At 41.5% G+C, this 23135-nt stretch overlaps 1 protein-coding gene across 6 annotated transcripts; it reads right to left on the bottom strand.

The window, feature by feature from the left end:
* Positions 1-5627: 5627 nt before the first annotated feature.
* On the bottom strand, positions 5628-22794 carry GCNT4 (glucosaminyl (N-acetyl) transferase 4). Of its 6 annotated transcripts, none has more exons than XM_048503516.1 (5): positions 22195-22794; positions 21082-21137; positions 19840-19984; positions 17781-17993; positions 5628-9047 (listed from the first exon to the last, which is right to left on the bottom strand). In XM_048503516.1, exon 5 carries the CDS (start codon positions 9044-9046, stop codon positions 7661-7663), a length of 1386 nt encoding a protein of 461 aa, XP_048359473.1. In that variant the 5' UTR covers position 9047; positions 17781-17993; positions 19840-19984; positions 21082-21137; positions 22195-22794; the 3' UTR covers positions 5628-7660. The 6 variants fall into 6 exon arrangements, with proteins under 6 accessions (XP_048359473.1, XP_048359471.1, XP_048359472.1 ...); XM_048503514.1 differs by having other exon boundaries at positions 19840-19969; XM_048503515.1 differs by having other exon boundaries at positions 19828-21137.
* Between the last annotated feature and the right edge of the window lie 341 nt (positions 22795-23135).

Here is a 23135-nt window from a genome sequence, read left to right as displayed (position 1 = left end):
TCATTTGATTCCAAAGCTCTTCTGGTTACTCCAAACCAGCAACTAATGTCAACAAGTGACTTAAAAGCAGAGTCATCATGTAAAGATACAATAGTGTCCTGGAGATCCCTTTAATCCTTTCTGGGGACATTACCTGTTTATTACTCAAACGGCACATTTTAACAGAGTAGTCTTTATGGTAATTTTTAAATCAAAAAGGTTCTGATAAATTAATTGTTAGTACTAAAACGCATGGGCTTTTTTCCCCCTCTCTGCCAATTAATATTCCTTTTATTCCAACATCAAAGGAAACAAACTGAAAAAAACATACACTCTTGCTCCTTTTCCCTCTCCCTGACTATACCAAAAGAAGTATGCATACTCACAAAAACTTACACCAAAAATAAAAGTTTGATGGTCTTAAAGGTGCCAACTGAACTCACATTTTTTACATAGACCCATACTAGCACTGTAAGTCACAGTTGTAATACAATTAGTTTGAAGATGAGGGTGGGCTTATGAACGCTTACTTGTTTTAAAGCAGTTGTCCGATTTCCTTGAATGGTTACAATCTCGCTATTACTTACAAAGGAGGAAATGTTTAAATACTGAATGCTGGGTATAGTGATTTTTATGAAAATTTACCATTAACCCCTGTGACTCCTAAGCTAAGTTGAATTATTTTGAGGAAAGTCTTTGGTATTATGATCAGTGACAAACATAGATGCTGGAGAGATTCAGGCAGTTTTTCTTGCTTCTGGATGCATATAAGAGAAAACTTGTACATGTTCCCCATCATGATAGTAGTGGTGAATTCTGGCTACCGGGCAGCTCAGCTTGGATAGGTCTCCAGCCGAACAAGCTAATAGAATCCTGTCTCCTTCATGCAGACAGCTTTCAGGGCAACTTATGTGTATAAGGCAGCAAAGGGAGATCAGATTAATGGAAAACAGAGTTATGTTACTTCTTATGCTGTATACTTCAAAACCGTTCAAAAGAACCTTCAAAGCTCCATATTTGTATAGAACAGCAACAATTTGCCAGTGGATGGGAATTTTATATGGGTTTCCCAAATGTAAGAAACTTTAGGTGATACGAGGCATGGTAAAAGAGGGGCATCTGACCTTAGAAGGAAAGAACAGGAAATAGGCCTTACAGAATGTTAAGGTTCCCATTGAATTCACCTATACTGCTATAGAAGGTGTCATGAAGGAGTCAGCAACCTTTACCACCCAAAGAGAAATTTGGACCTGTTTTCCTCAGCCCCCAAGATCTACTGAGCCGGAGAGGTGGCTCCACACGGAGCCGCCTCTGGTTCGGCCCCTCCACTCACATTTCCTTCCAGCAGTGGGAGGTGGAGGTGCCGGGCAGGGAAACCCCCTCTGCCTGACAGAGCAGGCAGCCACCTGCTCTGTGGGGCAGAGGGGGGATGGCGGCTGCGGCCTGCCTGATGCCGCCGCCTCTCGTGCTGTGGGACGCAGTGGCACCAGGCAGTGGGGGGATGGCGACTGAGGGGATGGCAGAGGGGAGATGGCGGCTGCTCTGGAGGGACACACCCACACTACTCTCTGACCTCCAGGGGTTGGAGGGCAGCATAGGCTGTCCCTCCAGCACTCCAGAGCAGTGCTGGAAGGAGAGGTGAGTGGAGGGGATGCGAAAAGACGTGCCCTCACACATGGAGCCACCTCCGGTTCGGCTGTTCCACTCACCTTTCCTTCCAGCGCTGCTCTGGAGGGCTGGAGGGACATGCCCATGCTACCTTCCGACCTTCAGGCCACGCGGAGCTGCAGTATAAGACTGAAAGAGCCACATGCAACTCCAGAGCCGCAGGTTGCAGACCCCTGGTGTCACGTATGAGAAATAAGCATGCATTTGTAGGCAATACCACTATAATTTCTGATAGCATAAATGTTTAATCCTGAACAAATCCTGCATAATAACAAAAATTTTCAATTGGAACTCTAACAGTAGTATTCATCTCCATCTCAGACAAAATTAGCATCTTATAGAGTCCTGACGTAGCAGGATATTTCAAAGCTGTCTGTTGTCAATTTTGCCTAATGGTTTCAATGTCAATCAACAAAGAATATCTTTCCTTATATCCTGAACAGCTCTGCAAGAAGCACTCAGAGAGCATGCTGACTAATTTCACTAAAATATTTCAAGAATTGAGTCACATTTCTGCTACAGTCCTGGTCTGTGTGAGTTTTTTGTACTGGAAGCTCTTAGCTCTTAGCAAACGAAAGTGTGAAAACTTCCAGCTGGAAAAATATTATGAAGGAATTTCCAGTTTACTTAGAACACTTTGGCTTAGTGGCTTTCCAAAATGTGAGGTGGGTTAGTCTAGAAAGACAAAGACAGACTATTGCAAATCATCTTCCTTATCTCTTCTAATATATACTTTGCATGGGCCAACCATACAGAACAAGATGTTCTGTAACATTCCCTTGTGCAATTGTACAGGCTTTTTACAGGTTTTACAGGCTTCCCAGGGAGACCAGGGCCCTGCAGGACTTACAGAGTTTCCGCAGGGCCTGTAAAACAGACCTGTTCTGCCAGGCGTTTGGCCAGCCAGATTAGAACCAATGATGCCCGTTCCATCTGGCCCCCGTGGGCACGGGGTGGAGGGGTGGGCATTTGACGCCATCTGTTTTAATGGTTCTTGTTATTAAGTGGATTACTTAATTGCTACTGTTAATATTTATTTATGTGTTTTATTATTATTTATTGTTGTTCACTGCCCTGAGCCCCTAGGGGGGAGGGCGGTATAGAAGTTTAGTAAATAAATAAAATATATTTTAAAGATCTACACAGTTTTAGTAGATTGGTCCACTAAAGCTACTGCTGAATCTGTTCTTGTAATAATTACTATAAAACACCTCAATCCCTCTTGCTCTCCATTTATCCATCTGTGAATGAGAAAGTGTTGTTAATCCATATGGCCATTTCCTTTGTATATGGTTTCCACAGGCAAGGAGCTATCCATCTTTATCATCAATTAGAGGAAAGTTACCCTTCTGATCCTCACAAGCAAAGTTCACATAGCTTCAATAGATGCAGGAAGAAAGAAACTCAGCAAGTAAGAACTTCTCTCATCTGTGCACGGTAATGAGCTTCACATCAAAAGATTGGTCTATAGCTGTCTTTTGTTTATAAAAGCCTCATAAAATAGTATTGAGTGCAATTTTAAAAGTCACTGTTGACTCTGGAGTATTTACTATGACATTTGAGGACATGCATTTTAGCAGCTTACAATAAAAATAAACTTCTTCCCAAAATCTTGGTTTTCATGCTTCAAGACTTTTGCAGACAAGTCAGTGATAATTATCTTAGCACCATTATAATCTCTTCCTGTTTCTGTTTCCTGTAAGCATTCCATCAAAAACCCATTAATGTGGGACTACTCAGAGAACAAACATAATATGTGAGCAAGTAATTTCTAGTTTTATCATTTAAAGAAATATATTATGAGCCTCAAAAGTTATTTAATCAATTACACTGCATATATAAGAAATAGGATCTCTCTCCATTTTTAATTATGCTGGAACCAAATCAATAATCATTCAGGTCTTCTATTTGTGAATTAACATGTTGGAAACTAGGGCATATTATTCCTTGTCACCACCTGGAATATTTAATCAGATGGCCAAAGCAAGTTTACAACATAACTGAAAATTTGCTTTAACCAAACTGCTCACTCACATTGCAAATGCTTCTTTCCTACCTTCTCTCCTGCCTTAAGGATTTCAATATTGCACTAGTACCATTGAGAGGGCATTTAAGCCTCCTAGAAAAGGTCATAAATAAGACTTCAAAAATTGAATTAGGATATTAAACAACATAGGAATTTGGAGCTCTTTTTGTGACTAGCATCACTTTATATTGGCTCTTTAATTGGAGGTCCAGTTACACAAAGGGAAGACTGCTAGCGTATGGAACTACTTTACACAGAGTCTCAGCATTCAAAAAGCAGCATGTTTGGAAAAATCATATGGCACAGCCCTTCTGAGATTGTACTCCTTCGGAATGCTGCTGGGACATCACTTACTTAAACTTAGCTCACACCCCAAACTCCTTACATGTAAGAAAAGGAACAATTCAGTGACACCAGTGTGGGTTACATTACTTGCCTCGCTTCTCTGCACTGCAGAGGAAAGGAAAGGCAGCATAAATGTGATAAGCACAGCCTTTCTTCTTCAAACAATTATGCATGTATGTAGTTTTGCCACACTAGAGTTTTCTGCTTTATAAGTAAATTTAGCTCAATGTCAAAACCTGGTCCACAAGAAAAACAAGATGCAGGCTGCTTGAAACTAAATCCATGTAGTAGCTGCTCCAGATGGAGAGCTGATTGTGTTCACTGGTCAAGCCAAGTAGATCAATTGCTAGAATGAGTTTTCTCCAAACAATTGAGTAGTTACATGAAGAATACCTAAGCCACAGTAGTGGAGGAGATTAATGTTATTCAACACCTAAAATTGTAATTTGTAGTCGGTAGCCCCAAAACTTTCAGTATTTAAGGATGCCACTGTGTCTTGTCCCTATATTTATGTCTCTTTCAGTATTTTTATTGCCAACTAGCAGGTCCTTCTCATCATGCAGGTCCAATGATCCGCAGCATAGCCTTTTGGGATGGTGAAATGGAATCCCTCTTTCCCTTTTCAATTCACATTGTTATATGGTGGTTTCTTGTTTTTTAAAGTATAAGGTAACCCTTTCCATTCCACAATGGAACTGTCCAGAGTGCGAATCCCACTGTCCATGAGGCTGGTTGACATGCACAGTCCTGGCTTGGGTAAGGCAGAACTAGGGCAAGCAGGCTATCCCAGTCAGGCAGCAGAGGCGGGGTGTTGAGGTGCTCAGATCGAGGCCAGCTCCCTGGGTTCTTAAAGGGCCACATGCAAAAGAAGTGGAGCCAGTAGTGGTGGTTCGCCCCTACCCCGTGGATTTTCTTAGAAGAAAAAGGCAAACTCCAGCTCACTTTTAGTAAAAGAGAGCTGTGGCAAATATAGGTAAGGAAGTGGGTAAGTGGTGGTTGGATGTGAGAGAGGGCAGAGTGAGGTGTGTGAGGATGAGCTGGATGAGTATGAGAGTATGTGTGCTGTGTGGTAGTAGTGGGTGAGGCACAGAGAGTGAAAGTTACCTGCGTGTGAGGGGGGGAACCCCACCTGACGTCTCACATAGCAAAGTGTTTGTGTTTCACTTCCACTTGTATTACCTAACAGTATGACCTATTACTGTTTTCAATGCTCATCTCTGGCCATCTGAGCGAACATTCAAGGGCATACCAACCCCTCAGGCCACAGACATGCTGAACGAACATTCTAAGGGTGACAGTTAAACATAACCAGCTTCATGGCCTGGTGCGCCAGGAAAAAGATGTTTTACCTGGCTCAGGTATTGAATTTCAGCAATGTGAATATCCGAAAACCTGCCTGCATTGGAAAGGCACATTGAGTGAAAATTGGAAAGCAATTCGTCCAGTGGGTTCAGAGTTAGAGCACGACTCACAAACAGATGGTTTGCTTTTTATATATATAGATATTATGCTTGGTTACGCCGTAACAACTGATATATTCTTCCAGAGAGTACTCAGAATAACCGAGCACTCTTATTTAAACATTTTAGACAGAAAGACAACACTGCCATTTGAAATATATTGGTTTTATCATGTGTTATAAAATATTTGAAACATTTTTACATGATACATTTTGCCCCAAAGGCAAGTTCAACAATAAAAAGTTGTGTATTTCAATGATTTACAAGAAAAAGATACCAGTGTTTCAATCTATGGGACTTTCACTTGGCAAAAATAGCAGCTGAATTGAACATGGGGACACTTTCACACCATGTATATTCAAACACTTAGAGGCAAGTATGTACAGAACAAAGATTGGTAAAGGTTGGGCAATAATTTCACCATTTTTAAGAGCAATTGCCAACAACATCCAGCTGCCAACTTGTCTAATGGCTGACTATTGGAACAATGAAATTGGCTCCTGTATGGCATCATGTTAACCAGCTTTGGACTCAAGTAAATTATTCTCTTTCAGACTTTTCACCAGTCCTGGATTGGTACAGATCCTACATATATTTCTTGAGGTAGTAGACTAAGCAGTCATCATTATGAATGCTCTCCATGATTTAAATTTATTTAAGCCTACAAAACTATTTTCCTGAGGTAAAGCTATAGTAAAAACAAGGCACAGCTAGGTTTTACCTTAAAGTAAGAGAGTTAATTCCACATACCTACCTCAGTGTGATTCACTTAGGTAGGGCATTCCTTGAGCACATTTTTGATTTTGAGAGATTGTAATTTGTACAAGCATTTCTAAGGACAAAATATTTTAGAGATCTTCATGCCTATAACCTTGCCTCACCACCTTCAAACAAGGCGTTTATAAATAAGTGAATGTACATGTTATATATATTTTAAAGCAATGGAACTGACGTCATCCACAATGATGTATTTCCTCAAGCCCTCTATTGCACCAGCTTTGCTTGGTAGTGATGAGCAACAAGCTTTTTAGCGGAAAGGTAAGAGTTTGAAAATGAAGAGGAAATGCAAATTCATCAGTGAAACAGAACAGAAAGTGTTCCATAATAATCAGGGCACTGCTGCATGGATGAAGGAAGCTATGATCAGGTTTACAATCTTTTCCCTCTTTAAAAATGCTGCACAAAAATAGCAGTGCAGCAATCAGTCTAGAAAGAACTAAAAGGATGGAAGGTTTGGGGAAACTGCATGCCTTGTCATTAGCCATTTCCAGTGTAGGGTCCAAATCACCATCCTCACCATAGTAAAGTATCTCACATATAGCAATGGTGGTATCAGCAGGCAGATAGAATACTGCAGTAATGCTAAACTGCAGCAGTGGATTCTTTGTAATGGTAGCCTAGAGGGAGAATATCTGTATCGCATCTAACTGAACCATTACAAGCACAATGTAATCTTAGCAAAAATGAAAAATTTGTACAAGACGTAGGTGGAAATCATATAGTACAGAGAAGGCTTGTATGGTTTTTAGGCACCACAGGGTTAGTCACAGGACTACAACTGAAATACCTACTGTAAGTTTAATCTACCCTGGACACAGGAGGAATTTAAGCACTAGAACAGGGGTCTTCAAACTATGGCCCTCCAGATATTCATGGACTACAATACCCATCAGCCCTGCCACTTGGCCATGCTGGCAGGGGCGGATGGGAATTGTAGTCCATGAACATCTGGAGGGCCATAGTTTGAAGACTTCTGCACTAGAAACTCTATTTCAAAGCTATCCTGCAGATTTGGAAAAAGATATACTGATCATTTCTTCCAATATGCCAGTTTCAGATGAGAAACCAATTCCACAAATTTTTGCAGGACACTTACCAATGTTGTCTGGAGAGGATTAGAAGTTAGAGCAAGTTCAAAAGAAGTTCAGGAAGCCTGAAAAGCACTGGGTGAAGGCCAACTGAAACACACTCTATTGGTAACTTTTTATTGCTGAGAGGGGAGGAATCTCTCCCAATCATCTCTCATTCCCCCTGCTCCCATATCTGCTCCCTGGGCTCTAAGCAGCTCATCTGTCATCTCACACACTTTCTCTTTAGTTACACCTATAGAAAGGCAACTGGATTCCATCAAGATAGTTATGAGAAGCATGATGTGTCTCAACTATTTTTTTTCTTGCAAGAACTAAACATGGGTGAGCTGTACTGTTGAAACTCCTGTAAACGTTTTGTGTAGAAAAAGTTTTTCTGAAGACAAACCAACCCATTCCTTCTGCCTTTTTGCAAGTTTTTCTGCCAAACATTTTATTAAAACAGGATCTACTTTGGAGTCAAATTTATTGGCAAACCAATGCCCATAGCTGATGAGCCATCTCAGTTCAGCGGCTCCATAAATACACACACTACGAAGATGTGTACCAGTGCAAGGAGGATACAGGTGATTTTCAAGGTAGTTCCATTTTACCAAACGTGTTTTGCTCTGAAGATCTGTGATATCAGGAGCTGCTCTTGAAACCTCTCCAGGTATTCCAGGTAAACGAACAAGGGTTGCCCAAAAATGTTCATCAGGAGAGTAAGTGTCTTTTGACCATTCAAAAAAATCTTGAACGACAGAACTTTCGAGGACGAACTGTACAAACTCTCGACATAAAACAAAATAAGCACTGCCTACAAAAACCTTAATATTGTGAGGTGGCGGTTCTTTAGAGATATTAGTTTTCATTGGCATTTTTGTGTATTCATAAGGCATTTTCCGAAGTTCATAGTGATAAATAAATCGTTCCCTTTTGCTATTGCTTGGCTTGACCGTCTCCAACATATTTCCTCCATTTAATTTCTTGAGTTCAGTCATCAACTCAAAGTTTGAACGCAAAGGAAAGTCTTGGCCACATAAATTGATTACATACTTCCATGAAACAGAAGACTTAAATAGATCAGACAAACAATTTACATCTGCCTGAAGTCTTGAAATATGGGCGTATTCCACCACCTCTAATTTGGATGCTATAAAAATATTGGAAAAACATTTAGCTAGATTGTCCAAAGCATGTTTGAAAGTGGCAGATGATTTTTGGTCATAATGGATACAGTAAACATTCTGACTGCTGTATATTGTATGGATAAGCCTCTCAACCATCACTGCATCTTTATGAACCACCAAAGAATAGGCTAAAGGGAATTTTTCCTCTTCCAGAGAAACAGGCTTCAAGTGATATTCTCTAATTTTACGGTATACATGACAGTCACTAGTCATGGCTACAACATCATCATCATCCAAATCGATAATCTCTTTTCTCTGAATTTCTAAAGACCTGCCAATCTCTACAGGCTCTTGATTGTAAATGGAGGAACAGTTGATGTCATACTGCAAGTGATTTTTGGGATAGGAGTACTTGTTCTTCAGAAATGATGAGGTGCTCAGAAAAGGTTCTACAAAATAAATACCCTTGCGAGGGAACAACAATTGCTCGATGTTGAGAAGTTTCAGTAGTGAAAGCAGCCATATGGTTAAAACCAAGATCAAGAGACTTTGACGTGTTGGGTATCTGTACAGCCACTTACATCTCTTCATTCTGTGGATAGATAAAAAAAGGATATTGCCAAGGAAGACACATTAAAAGCAATTATTTTAATTTTTCATATGACAAAGATGGCATATTCAAAACTGTGAAAGCAGAAAAGTGGAATTTTCAACTAATTCTATTATTTACACATGAATTAGCTTCGTAAAGTAAATGAAGAACAGTTGGGTTTCATATCCTGCTTTTTTCTACCAAAAGGAGTCTTATATAGTGGCTTACAATCACCTTCTCCCATGCCAACAGGTGAAGAGAGACTGAGAGAGTTCTGAGAGAACTGTGACTAGCTCAAGGTTCTTCAGATTAGCGTTTACCACTCTTAACAACTACCCCGTGCTGGCTCTCAATAGATCAATCATCCTTATTTATGCAATTATTATTTTGAACCAGTGAAGCATTTGACAATTTGACAGCTGTGGTGAATGGGGAAGGTGGAGCAATTTCACTCAGTACAATTTCTCTCAGCCCTGTAAAATAAGTCACATCTGGCAAAATTCCCCTTTCCACTCAACTGTTAAAAGACAAAATCTCTGAATACTGTCACCCTGATAACCTTAGAACAAAGACAATCAGCAAAAACATTAGAAATGGGTCCTATGTTTCAGGTTAAAGATAAAGATGAGCTTGTAGCTGAAAAAAAACTGAACACTACTGGCCTAGAATTACCTTTTCCAAGAGACTATTCACTAATTTTGGCTACAGGGTTGTTGGAAGCCAACACATCATAAAACGCTAGGTAGATGTCTTGTAGGAACAAGAAGATGGGCTGTTGGTTGAGTATCAATTACATCAAAATTGCACTAATAAAATGTCTTGAGATGTTTGGTGACAACTTAAACATCCACTTCTGTACAGTAGTATATTAAGAATCTGGTCATAATAGACAGGCAGAAATCTTTTTCTAGGTGTACTGCTTTGAATGCAAAGCAATTTTTAAAACTTAATTTGTAGTCTGAAGTAGAGAAAGAACCCACAACTCAGAACTGTCTGCCTTTGAATGTAACTGTTTACTCAACACAGTCTCTTACATCCTTATGAGAAGGAAAAACTCTTCCAGTTCAGAGACCTGGGCATGCAATCAGTAGTGAGGGAAATAGACGGCAGCTAAACTGGCTGTTCCCATATTTTGTGGAAACAAACAGTTCAGAAACATACTGTCAGCGGAATATAGGACAGACATGAAATCTGGCAGAGTGATGCTTTGTTCAGCAAAAACTATATACAGAGAGAGCATTGTTATCAACTTCATTATTCAAAACAAGTTGAGAGGTTTAAACTTGAACAGACTGATGAACACATTAAAAGATGAAAAGGATAATTTTTGAACAACTGTAGAATAGCTGCTGGACTTACAGATCAGACCAAACAAGACACTGGGAGATCCACTAATTGTAGTCATCATGTTAGGAGGGATATAGGTCAAACCATGATGCAGGAAAAGTGGGTGTTTGACCTTTGTTCCTCCCACATCATTTCTGCAATCAAAACTCTAGCTTTCTACTAGTCTGGAATGAAAAAGAAGGAAGAGAGCTATTGCCTCTTTTTTCTTCTTCTATGGCCAATAAAAGCTAGAGAGAAAGGGGTCAGGTTTAAATCAATGAAACACTGCAGGGAAATTAAAACATCCATACTGGACCCCAAAGCCATATTAAACCCCAATCCCCACAAGGTTAATTTTTGTTGTAAAAAGCACTGTGATTCATTCACATATATCTCAGCTTCACACTTGGTTTGCCCTTCTGACATAGATAAACTTATGCAGACAGAAAGCTGATCTAGCAGTGTGCTTCAGTTCTGAACTTGACCCCAGAGTGTGGATCAAAACACCTGCACAATGGTGCTAAGTACAGAAAGGGAGGTGTTCCTAAAAACCTGCAGGGGCTCCAAGTGGGCAGAAATATCCCAAAATACAAAATGGATTAAATCTTCTAGAATGGTGAAGTAATGTGTGCAGCTGTACACAAATCAAAGTAAAATCAATAGATCTTTTGATAGCCTTTCTTCCATTATACTGTCTTCCTCCTTTCCCCATGCATTTCTGTCTCACTCTCTACCCCAATTTTTAATTGGTGGATGCCAAAAAAAAAAGGACATCTGTGAAGAGCTTTTCACTCCACTTTCCCTCTTCTTTTTAGGTTATCTAACTGATGGCAAAATCAGGATCATTATAGTTCTTTGTGAGTCATGCTACTAACTACTATCATGACAGCTCATGCTGAATAAAGGCAGATGGTTCCAGCAGATTTTCCCAAAATTCTACCATGCTACACCAACACTGCCACTCTATACAGTCACACCCTTCTAAACCCACTGGTATTAGTTGGCAAAAAGCACAAAGGTTTTCACGGAAAGACTGTGAATCCTTATTATGTCTTGCAAAACTTCTGCATCCCCATTACACAGTTGAATTCAAAAGTAGATGGCACTAGAATATTGCTGAAAATCATCAATTCAGTTACAATGAGATAAAAGCTAAGTACAGAGAATGAAAATGTACATTCACAGACACTTTCGGGGGGGGGGGGCGTAAATCTGCTGGTGAACAGATGCCATGGCCTTCATGCCATGGCATTAAGTGCGGGACACCACACCAGCATCCCTGCGCTGGTGGCTGAGGCTTCAGTCTTATGCCACCAAATAGGTGGTGTCACCTATTAAACCCAGTTGTGGCTTCCTGGCAGTGGGGAGGCATTTTTGCATTTGAAGCCTCCCCACCCTGCTGGGAAGCCTCCTTGGGGGCCATTGGATGGGGTTGTAAGCCATATGTTAATGAAACAGAGAAGCAAGCAAATTACAAAACTCTGATGCCAAATTTTATTACTATGTACCATAATTTTGTCAGCAAAAAGAGCCCCTTAGGAGTATAAAATGTAAAAGAAAGAATGGGAAAACCAAGACTATGAGGGGACAATGGATGGATATATTTACATCCATTTACAATGGATAGATATATTTACATGGGCTGAAACTTATCACAATTAGAAATCACATCAAATATGCATTTTGAGGATGGTCATGAAGGGAGACAGAGAGGTGGTATATTAAAGGAAAGACTTCTGCATGCATAAAAAAGCACGGGAGAACATGCAAATATATGATACAGATCAAAAGGCTTTTGAGGAGGTAAAGTTTGAAGTGCTGGAACAGTTTTGTCACAAGTGGAAAAGTGCCAAAATATAGGGTCAGGCAGAACCACAAAGAAATTTAAAGGGCACCAAGTTTGTGCTTGATACAAAAAGAGATTGGAAAGCCAGTGAAGGAACATGAGCATAAGTATCATTTTGCCTAAATGATGGGAGATTCAAATGCTTGATGGCACTCGAAGAGGTAGATATGTAAAAGGGAAAGATCAGAGAAGCAGCAGATGCAATAATCAAGTTTTATTCAAAATGATGGAGAAAAAAAGAAAGATTTTTTTTAAAAAAATCTGATGCAGGGAGAATCAATCGAATATAAGTAGAAAGGAAGAGCCAAGAATCAAAGCCATGGGTGAGTGTCCAGCCCAGTGGGGACACTGATGCATACAGAGAATGATTATAATTAGCAGGCCTGGAATGAAAGATGAGTTGCTAAGTCTTGAGCTCAGTCATTGGTCTAAGTGGTACTGAAAACCATGCAGTTCAAGAGATCACCCGTGTAGAGTGAGAGAGAGGATATGAATGAAAAAAAAAACAGCAGAGAAGCTTCTCAGTGGAAAATGTTGATGCAACCTGACTGATATCAGCTAAAAATGAAGCCACAAAAACCTACTGCCTGGATGGTCAACTATAGCAGTTAGGAGAAAGGTCAAGAAAGACCATGACAGACCTTTGGATTTGGCACCAAATTTCAATTAACAGTGTGGGAAAGAAATGCCTTAAAAATAAGGACATCTTTGGTCTGAAGCTTCAGGGACAAGGAGACAGTGGAAGACCTGTTGTAGGGTGTCAAGACTGGAGCCAGAAGAGAAAAAGGACAAGCCACTATATTCTCTAGTTCGGTAGCAAAGGGGAAAACTGAAAAGTCAATCAATTGTTAGGGAGTCAATACAGGGGGAAAGAGTGGTGTGCGATTGGGAATGAGGAGCATGTTTGATCACAGTGGAGGTGTGGCAGAGAGCAGGCAAAAGAACAGGGGAAATGGTAATCAAGAGGAAAGAGGATCAAGGGGTTTCTGGAGCAGTTAGATGTGGAAAAACAGAGTAATATCTCCACTGATACTGATGAGGTGAGGCACAGATTGAGAGAGAGAAGAAGGTTACTAGGAAGAGGGAGGCATGGATGTTGGATGGATAGAGAGAAGCCATAAGGCCAAGAGCTCAGTAGGACAAACAACCTGTTCATGACCGCAAGAATTTTCAGGGCATCAAGATAGCGCCAAATCACTGTTAGGCCTGGGCCCGGCAACCTTTCCAAAAGTGAAGCTGTGTGGCAGAAGTTCAATTTTTAACTTATTTTTGTAACTTAATTTTATATTGAAGCTTTATTTAAAGCACTAATTTAAATCATGCCACTCAAATTATTGCCACCCTTGAAGTAATTGAGATGGTTGTCAAAGTAGTCTGACAAGAGAACACAAAAACTAAAAAGAAAGAAGTGGATGGAAAAATCATACCATGTAATTGCAATAGGGACTCTTGTTATGTCACAATTACAAAAGGGAGGTGACATACCTATTGCCTCCTACTTGTGTTGCATGTGAAGCACATTAATAGTCCATATATTGGTACCTGTGAGATTACAGGCAGCAAATTCCTATTTAATTTATGTTAGTTTCTAAGCACCGGTAATAACAGGCTGTCATAAAGAGACAAGGGACACGGTATCCACTTGATATTTTACGGCTATACACCTGCAGCAACAAGCATATTCTTCTTCTTTCCAAGTGATTATGCATATTGGGTTGGATTGGTAATGTTCCATATGGCCTACTGAGCGCAAGGAAAAGGTGCGCCACTTTAGCCACCTTAGGTTACTCCGAACCAATGCAGCAGGTTTTCACTGATAACCAAGTAGAAATTTAGATCACAACTTCTGAAATTCTTGTTAGCACGCCTTAACAGCTTCCCATCAGCTGTTACTTCTGGGAGATACCTTCGAATTCCCAAGCAACAAAGACTATGCCGCTGAGGATGCAGATCACCTGAAACTATATCCAAGGACGTAGGTAAGGGGGGGTTCTCTGGTTCAACCCCCGCATTATATGTCCAAAGCCATGCCCCCGTATGTGGTTTTTTTGTATTTTTAGTGTTTTTTTTATTTTTGGCCTGCAGGGGGCACAATTTTTAGGCTAGCAGCACCACAATGTGTATGTTGAGAAGACTAACTGGTCTACAGTTAGTACAGTAATCCTTCCTTCTTTTGAATATTGGAGCAATGATTTTGAGTCCCCAATCAGGGCGATACATGGGTATCGATAAAGGTAAAGAGTGAGGCAAGGATGGGGGTCCAAAAATCTAAATCATTTTTAATGGCCTTGGAGGAAATTAAATCTTCTCCTGGTGCCTTCCCTAGTCTTGATTGGGCTTAAGATTCTTACTGTCTGTCCCTGCCACAGGTGCCCATCATGATAGGTTTTCTATATTTTGGCTAGGGTACCCCCTTTCATCAGAGGTGTCCATATAAAGTTCCTGGAAGTATGTTTCCCAGATCCCTAGAGGGATATGGCAATCTCCCATAGGTGGACCATTACTTTGGGAGGATTAAATGATTCGCCAAAACCAGGCTGAATCATTGGAATTGGCTCTGTGAATGAGTTGTGACCAGAAGTTTTTCATAGCTTCCTTTTTTTCATGCTAGCATCTGTTTATAAAGTCTCTTCTGCTGTAGCAGATGGCAAGAGCTTTCTTGGCACTGATGCAGTCCTGGTGAAATGATGACTTCGAATGACACCATACTGACTCTCTATAGTGGTCAGGATGTCCTGCTAACATTGGGGATACTTCAATTCAAATTCCTACTCAGACACAAATAATAATGTAAGGGTATTTCTCAGCCTAATCTACTACACAGGTTATTGTGAGGATAAAATCCCATATGCTATCCTGCAAACCCTGAAAGGTGAGAATTAAAAAATCTACTAATAAAATGCATAAAATATGCTTGATATTTTTAGTTGTATTCACAATAATGCGATAAGAGGAGTCACTACTACAGAGAGTTCAATGGGAATTTGTTTTGATCTAGGCTCAGTGGTTTGGTAAATCTGAAAAAAGTAATATCAGCTTTTCTCGGCTTTTTCTGTTACCAATAATAAAACCTAGGTGTATTCATAAAGCTAAATATGCCTGGGGCCAAAAAAGCCAAATATCATTCGGCTCTTTCAGCTGTTTAATCTTTCTCCCTTCCACTGCCATTTCCTAATCCCAAGTGGGTTTATGAGACAGAAGAGAGGGGGGAAAAGAGAGAACTCCACGCAGGGCTGATTGAGCTCAGCCCTTCTTACAGTTCCCTCTCCCTTGCTTTCCAAAGCCAGGTGGTGGGGAAGACAGTCCAGTCCTAAATGTGGGCCTGTGATAGTTCCCTGCGTGCTGGGACTCTCTGCGGGACTGAGCAATGCAAGACTCATTGGGACAGAGTCCTCAATGAGGACTGAGTGGGCTCCCCACAAACAGGATCACCCCACTTCCTTGCATTCCAAGACATGAGGGACTTGGGAACCAAGGTAGCAGTGGAGAGATAGCCCAATCCTGAGCAAGCTCAATCTTGCATGGAGTACTGCTCTCCTGCTTTTCAAGCCCTCCGGGCAGAGGTGGGATCCAACCAGTTCTCACCACTTCTCTAGAAGTGGTTACTAATTTTTTCTGAGTGCCAAGAAGGGGTTACTAAAGCAACCTCCCTGTCCAATAGGGACTGGTGGTGCCTGTGTGCGGCAGCACCACTGTTTGAATCCCACCACCATCGGAACCTGTTATTAAAATTTTTGGATCCCACCCCACCACTGCCTCCGGGTCTTGGAAAGCACCAGTGAGAGCACACACACACACACACACCCCTGTTTGAGATGGTGACAGAGTAGAGAACTGACAAATTTTGGGTTTGGATTTTTTTAACCCAAATATTTTCAGTAATAGTCAATAACGCTGATTCATATTGGCTTTACTGAAAAAATCCTGGTTAAAATACCCAAACTTTAAATTTACTGATATTTTGTATCGGTGCTCAAGCCTGTTTTGATTACATTCAACTTTCTCTGCTAGGCCAAGCTATTTCCCATCCTTTGTGTAATTCAACCTGCAACATTGTTGTTTTTTTTCATGGAAGTATCAGAAGCACTGCATAATGTAAATAGGCATTTGCACCTGAGTTATTTTTCTAAACAAGAGGCGCTAAATGACATTTTAATCACAGTATTACCTCAGCTGAGTCACAACTCTTTAAATATCCCATCTGGTACTAGGCAAGGTTTCTTCCAATTTCTTTCCTTCAATTAAGAAAGGCATTTTGTGCACATTTTTAATGTAAGTTCACATGTGCTTCCAAGCATGCATACCTGCATGTCTTTCACCAATTTCTGTATAATCTTATCTGTATAAATGTACAAGATTTAACATTCGTCTTTATGGGGAAGGAAGCATGCAACATTTACAAAGGCAGGATCCAGTCCACTATGCATTTCATGTCAAAAGTGATTATGTGTGTACTGGCTTCTTGATGCTCTCTGTTGTTGTTTTTTAAAATGCATTTCCTGTGTGTTTGTGTTGGTAGGAAAGTTCAAGAGGGTCTCCAAATCCTTGCTAAACCAAAACTGTTTATATCCTAATCAAAGCTAAACTTTGTCACGTGTTAAGATGTTGTCTCTTGCATGCAAGCACTCAGTTGCCCATGAATCACTTTCAGCCCTGGTTCTTAGAGATGACTATCTGAATAGGAATATCCGCCCATCCTGGATCTAAATTACGTCTAGCCGTTCTAGTTATCCTTAATGATTATCTATGTTCTAATCTGCTGTTCCTCGGTTTTTTCTATAATAGAAGAAATGCACTGCTAAAATCCTTCCAATGTGCTGGTTTGTTGGTAGGAGTTTGTAGTGGATTCCTTGAGATGTTGAGGAAACCTGCCATTTATACACTCTCCTTCCCACATCTATGGCATCTGGCCAGGGTGGGAGAACTCTAGTGTTGTGACAATACTGTGACCAGGAAACTGCCTGACATTTAAAAGTCATAACACTTAAGTGTGATTTAAGAGTGCCCTGACTGGCTGCTTCCACACAGAGGTTTTTCTCTACTTTGGCTTCCAAACTGGAGATACTGAGCAAGGAGTGGGGGACTCATATAACATTATGTTCCAATCATCCTTTTCCTGACCTCAGTATGATCTTTCCCAAGTCTGCCTTGCTAAGATCTTTCTGAGAACAGCACTGTTCAAATGCATCATCATACCAACAAAATGGGAAGGTATGCACTGTCAAAAGGTGCACTGGTGCCATTTTCTTTTTATCAGCGTCCTTGTATCAGACATACTTACAAAATACCGTACTATTGGTGACCTAATCAGCAACAGATTATTTAGTTTGCAGTTTTCTTTCCACAAGGATTCTTGTAAGAAATTTGTCTCTTTTGTTCCTTTTTTCCTATCGGTATGTCTCAGAATTATGCCTTGTGCATAATTATTCCTTTCTCAGTCTTTTGAAACCAATGGTCTTAGATTGGAGTAACTCTGTACTGTTAAGTATCCCAGTCATAATATAAAGGATGCAAAAAAATAAGGTACTAGCAATTCAGAATCACAAAGTTTTTACACCTACCTTTTAGATGTCTCTTTACAGCCTTTCCTTTCTCATGAAGTATAAAACGGTTTACAGTTAACATATAAACCACCTGATTACGAACAGACCAGTCTTCTCCATCTTTAGGATATTTGTAACAATTTTGCTTCAATTTCATGCAGTTCTGGTTCATTAAATTTCAGTTAAGTATGCAGCCATCTTTTAAGTGACAAAGAAAACGTATACTTCTTTCTGCAAAGATCAAAGAGAGAGGGACTGATTTAATACAGATGAGCAAATTTTATAACCTGTTTTTCTCTACCTCAAGGAGTTTCAAAGCAGCTTATAATCACATTACCTTCCTCTTCCCACAATAGGCACCTTGTGATGTGAGTGGGGATGAGACAGTTCCATGAGAACTGTGACAGGCCCAAGGTCACCCATCAGGTAACATGTGAGAAAGTGGATAATCAAACCTGGATTCTCCAGACTAGAGCCCACCACTCTTAACTACTATACCACACTGTGTGAGAGAGAGAGCTATTTTCCTAAATAGGTAGAACACTAATTTTACTCCAAATTCTGCTTCAGCAGATAAGCCCTCAGATTTCATATTCATAGGAGTGCCATGTCATTTGAGACATGGCTCAAGCCTATAATGCCCCAATGAATGCCTCTGAAAACTCATATACATTGTGCGTATGAGCATTTCTATAAAAGCAAGGGACCCTGCTCCAAATTACATAACTAAACAAAATGGCACAGTATTAAAACATTTTCTTTTTTAATCATGTTACTAAAAAGCCAATAATTTACCAGGATTTATTTCTTCCTTTACTGGGAATCATTTTCAGGATAAAAAGTTTTTCTTCCTGTTAATTGGTTTTCTAGCTGTAAGAGTGGTAAACATAGATTTTCCTATGCAAACCAGTTAGAAACCATTAAGAATAAAAGGAACAGGTGCGTATTCTTAAACTGACTGTTGATTTTGTTACTGGGCAAGCTGATACATGTTTTTCCATCACTAGACATAATATTCTGCCCACGCAGCCTGCTGCACATATAAAACTGAATGAGGAAGATAACTTGTACAGGCATTTTATGGATATGTATGACACGTATTATTAATAGAAAGTATCTAATGTAACTTTCCCTTCTTACACATTTTATTTATGTATAGCCTCATTTTTTGCTAAGACTCAAAGCAGATTACAAAATGTCAAAAAACCACAATTAGATTAGGATTATAGAACTAGAGAACAGTGCAAACAAAAAAAGTTGGCTCTGCTTGTGTTGTGCAGAATCTGACTAATAGCATTCCACAGCCATTCTTATCACCTGTACTTTTGAGACTGACCTCTTTACTGTGCCTTGCCCTGCAGCACCTGTTCAATAAACAGTTATTCTGCAAGCAGCAACCTGCAGAACAAACCACTGTTTAATAGGGCCAGTTAAGTATCGCTGGTATGAATGTTTGCATTTGTGGTTTAAGATACCTGTAATACTACATTTCACTTAGCAGCACAACTTTAAACAGCTATACTCTTCAAACACTGCTGCTGTTAAAAGTCTGTTCAAAAATCTACTTTACTTTGTTTATCACTGGCTTCAGTTATTGTGTTATTAGATGTAGTATATGGATCTACATACCAAAATAGATGGATCAAGATACCAAAGTCTGTAATTTTAAAAATATAGGTCTATGAAGGAACAGTATTCTGCAAGAAACAGGTAACACAACTGAATAACCAGGTAACATTCTCCTGCCACAGAAAGGGAATGAAGCTGAAATACAACCTCAGTCTAATAACTAATGAGGCCAGGTTCCAAAGTTCAACCCATTTAAGCAATGTTAAGTTTCCTGGAAAATGGCCCAATTCCATTCCATTGTATAGGAAGGTACAAACCTAGCTGACACATATCAGAATCAAATCACTTAAAACCAGAGCACCATTAAAGGACTAGCACAGAGAGAGCAGCTGGCTTTTTTTTTGCCCCTGCCCTCTAGGCATTTACCACACATCTCTATAAAAGGATCGAAAAAACCAATTCCAAGTTTATCAAAGTAGCAAATAACTTGAGTCACTTTTTTATCTACCAGCAATGTATTTCCCATTTCTCAGGACAAGCCAGTCAGGTCCGTCACACAACAGCTGTTCTTCCTTAATTCTAAACGACCCTGTTTTTGCTTCGTTCCTCTGAATTGCATTCAAGGTGTCTTCCACTTTCTAAAATATACAAAACTGGATACAGTATTCCTTTTAGTCCGACACACAGAATCTAAGTTCACTAACCAAATCAATAATGAAGCATATCATTTCTGCTCATGCAATTTTCTGCACCAGCATTTTCACAAGACGTCCTATGACTTGAATCAGTTTAATATTTTAGCCCACACCCTTGTTTACCTTATTGTGTCAGATGCTGAACCAGAAGTTTAGTCATAAGAACATAAGAAAGAGCCTGCTTGATCAGACCAGAGTCTGATCTAGTCCAGCACTCTGGACTTGCAGAGTCCATCTAGTCCAGCACTCTGCTACTTGCAGAGGCCCATCAGATGCCTTTGGGAGCTCACATGCAGGATGTGAAAGCAATGGCTTTCTGCTGCTGCTGCTCCCGAGCACCTGGTCTGCTAAGGCATCTGCAATCTCATTAACTTGATCCATAAATCTAGATTAACTTGATCCATAAATCTCGTCCTTGATATTCACAAACCAGAAAGAACTAGAAACGTTCACGTTTCTGTTGCGAGTCAGACAAGTACTGTTTGGAGTGAGAGCATGAAAGCCTTTTTGCCATGAAAGTCATATTAAATCAGGAAATACTGAAAGCGAAGGAAATTCTGAAAGACACGTTATCAAGTGTTAAATGACAGGATGACAAAACAAGAAGCCATGTTTCAAAATGTTGTCCCTTTTCAGTTTTTTGATAACTTTTGGGGTGCTTTGATCTCAAATCATGAGTATGAGCATCAGTAGTCTTCAATCTTATTGACTCCATGGGTGCTTTTAGAATGCTAAGGTAGTCAGGAGGTCTCACCACAAAATGGCCACCACAAGGAACTGGACAAACTGAAAGCCTCCACAGCTCAAGTGGCAGAGCAGGGAATCAAACCCGGTTCCCCAGATTAGAGTGCACCTGCTCTTAACCACTACGCCACACTGGCTTTCAGAATATTAACAGAATCTTAGCAGAATAGAACAGAAGACACAGATTCTCAGTTGTTTTTTTATATATGAGTTTACTAACTATAAAGGAGGGTTACATGGAGATAAAATAAGAAGTCCTTTCTTTCCTGTTACACGTCTACATTACTGTAAGTTTGGTTACATTTTGCTACCTATCTGCTGTCTCACATGATGTCGTCCACCTCGTGTCTCCTCTCTGGTGTCGTGTCTGTTCAAAGAAACAGAGTTAACTTCATAACATTAGATGTACCTGTTCACCAACATGTAAGCAATGGCTATCTGACTGACCAATGGCTATTCAATAGATCAGGTCAGGTTCAGCAACTCGTTTACATACAAACAGTTAACCCTTTTATGACTGAGTTGTGGCAGACACTTGCAAAATCCCAACAATTTTGTCCTCAGGCTCAGGCTGCCTTTTCTACCCGAAGCTGCTCCAGTGACCAAAGATTCACATATAACAGAATTGCAGCAGCAATCAGAATTATGACAACATTTCAGCCCTTTTATATAAATCAGTATAACTGCTGTGCCACCCACAATTTGTCCCCACACCCTATGCCAGATCAGCATAGGGCATAGGCTGTGCTTGCACAGGCAGGCACTTGCACACACCAACCTCAAACTTGCAGGAAAAGAGCCCACCTGGCCTAAACACACTGTTGTGTTGCCTCCCAAAGACAAGGTTGTATGCCTTCGGTAGCTGCAGAGATGAAGGCAACGAACAGCTGAGGTTTTACTCTGGGCATGTAGATGCACGTGTGCGGCTCCCATGTAGGTTTTAAAAAGTCAGAGATTCTACACACCCAAGGAAATGAGGAAGCCTGCTCTCCCTCCCCCCCCCCCTACAATGGTCAAACTTCTCAGGATGGCCTGATCAAAAGCGACCCCAGCCCTACGAGGCACCAATGTTTGTGCAGCCTCGGACGGGTGACGCAGAAGTTGTGCGGCCTGGAGTAAAACTTCAGAACGGGCAGGCAGCATCCTCTGCCATCGCAGGAAGCGCTCAGGAGCCGCCTCTCCGCCCAAATAAAACAGCTCTAAGATCCAAAAGCCTTCTGGGGAGAGAACTCAGTAGCCTCGCCCGCCCGCCCCGCTTGGAAGGAAACTACTGCGAGAAGAAGAGGTGCCCAAGTGAAAGCCCTCTCGCCAGGTACGCGCGCGCGCCGGTGGCTGCGGCGCAAAGAAACTCATCCCCTGCGCTTGCTTTTACAAACACTCTCCGTGCATAGTGACTCCGAGGCTCCAGCTGTACGAATACTTACGGTACTCTCTGATAGCAGTTTTGGGATCGGCAAACAGCAGCTTTCAGTCCCGCCACTGGGGACCCGGCCCTGCAAAGGACCTCGGCTCTTTGGCCGAGCCCTCACCGGGTGGCATCCAGCAGGCGCTTCTTCGCCCCACAGCCCCAGCGGTGCGTGTTGCCTTTTGCGGCTTCCTCTTGCAGGCGAATGACCCCCAGAAAGCCTCGAGCAACAAGGCGCGGACAAAGTTTCCTCCCCTTTAGAAAAGTGGCGACGGGCCGCTGGAGTTCGCCGCCGCCGCCGCCGCCGCGCGCCAGGGAAGGGAGGAGGAGGCAGATTTTGGCGAGGACACGGCGATGCCCCCGCCCCCTGCTGCCTCGGTGGGACCGCGTCGTGCCGCCTCCCTGGCTGTGCCTCGCAGCAGGTCTGTGGGCGAAGAGGGTGGTTTCCGCGCAGGAGAGGACCCCATGACGTGGTGGGGAAAGGAGGGCCGCCCAGTGTTTCCTGCACGAGCGGGGTGGCCCCTTCCCAGAAGCAGGAACCGAAACAGCTCCGACGTGAGAACTTCCAGTTTGGACCCGCCCGCCGTGCTGGTTTGCACAGCCCTCCCTGCAGCCGAGGAGGCAGCGCCGGGGGTGGCGACGGTGCGGGGAGGGCTCCCAGTTGGTGAGGAAGGCCGGGGGAGGGGGGCGTGTTTGTTGTGTCCCCGCCCGGGCACGCTGCACAGCTTGACTGTTGCCTGCGCCTCTTGCGCGGTTTGGGAAAGTGGAGTCGTGCGCCTCCGGCTGTCAAGCTCCCGTCCGTCCCCTCCTTTAACTTACTCCTGCGAGCAAAAGGGGGAAGGAAATTAAACGACGAGGGAGCGGTTTCTATTTTGCTGCTGAGTGAGCGGAAGATGCAGAGCCTTTGGTTGGAAGTTATTTTTAGGGCGTTCTTTCTCGCCACTTCTGTTTTATTTATTT

This window comes from Sphaerodactylus townsendi, linkage group LG07 (assembly GCF_021028975.2).
Source record: "Sphaerodactylus townsendi isolate TG3544 linkage group LG07, MPM_Stown_v2.3, whole genome shotgun sequence".
NCBI classification, from domain to species: domain Eukaryota; kingdom Metazoa; phylum Chordata; class Lepidosauria; order Squamata; family Sphaerodactylidae; genus Sphaerodactylus; species Sphaerodactylus townsendi.
Note: the sequence above shows the minus strand (reverse complement) of the source record. Positions and strands in the feature narration are given on the sequence as shown.

Coding starts and splice junctions, on each gene's coding strand:
- GCNT4 (XM_048503515.1), bottom strand. CDS start 9,046: ATGAAGAGATGTAAGTGGCTGTACAGATACCCAACACGTCAAAGTCTC.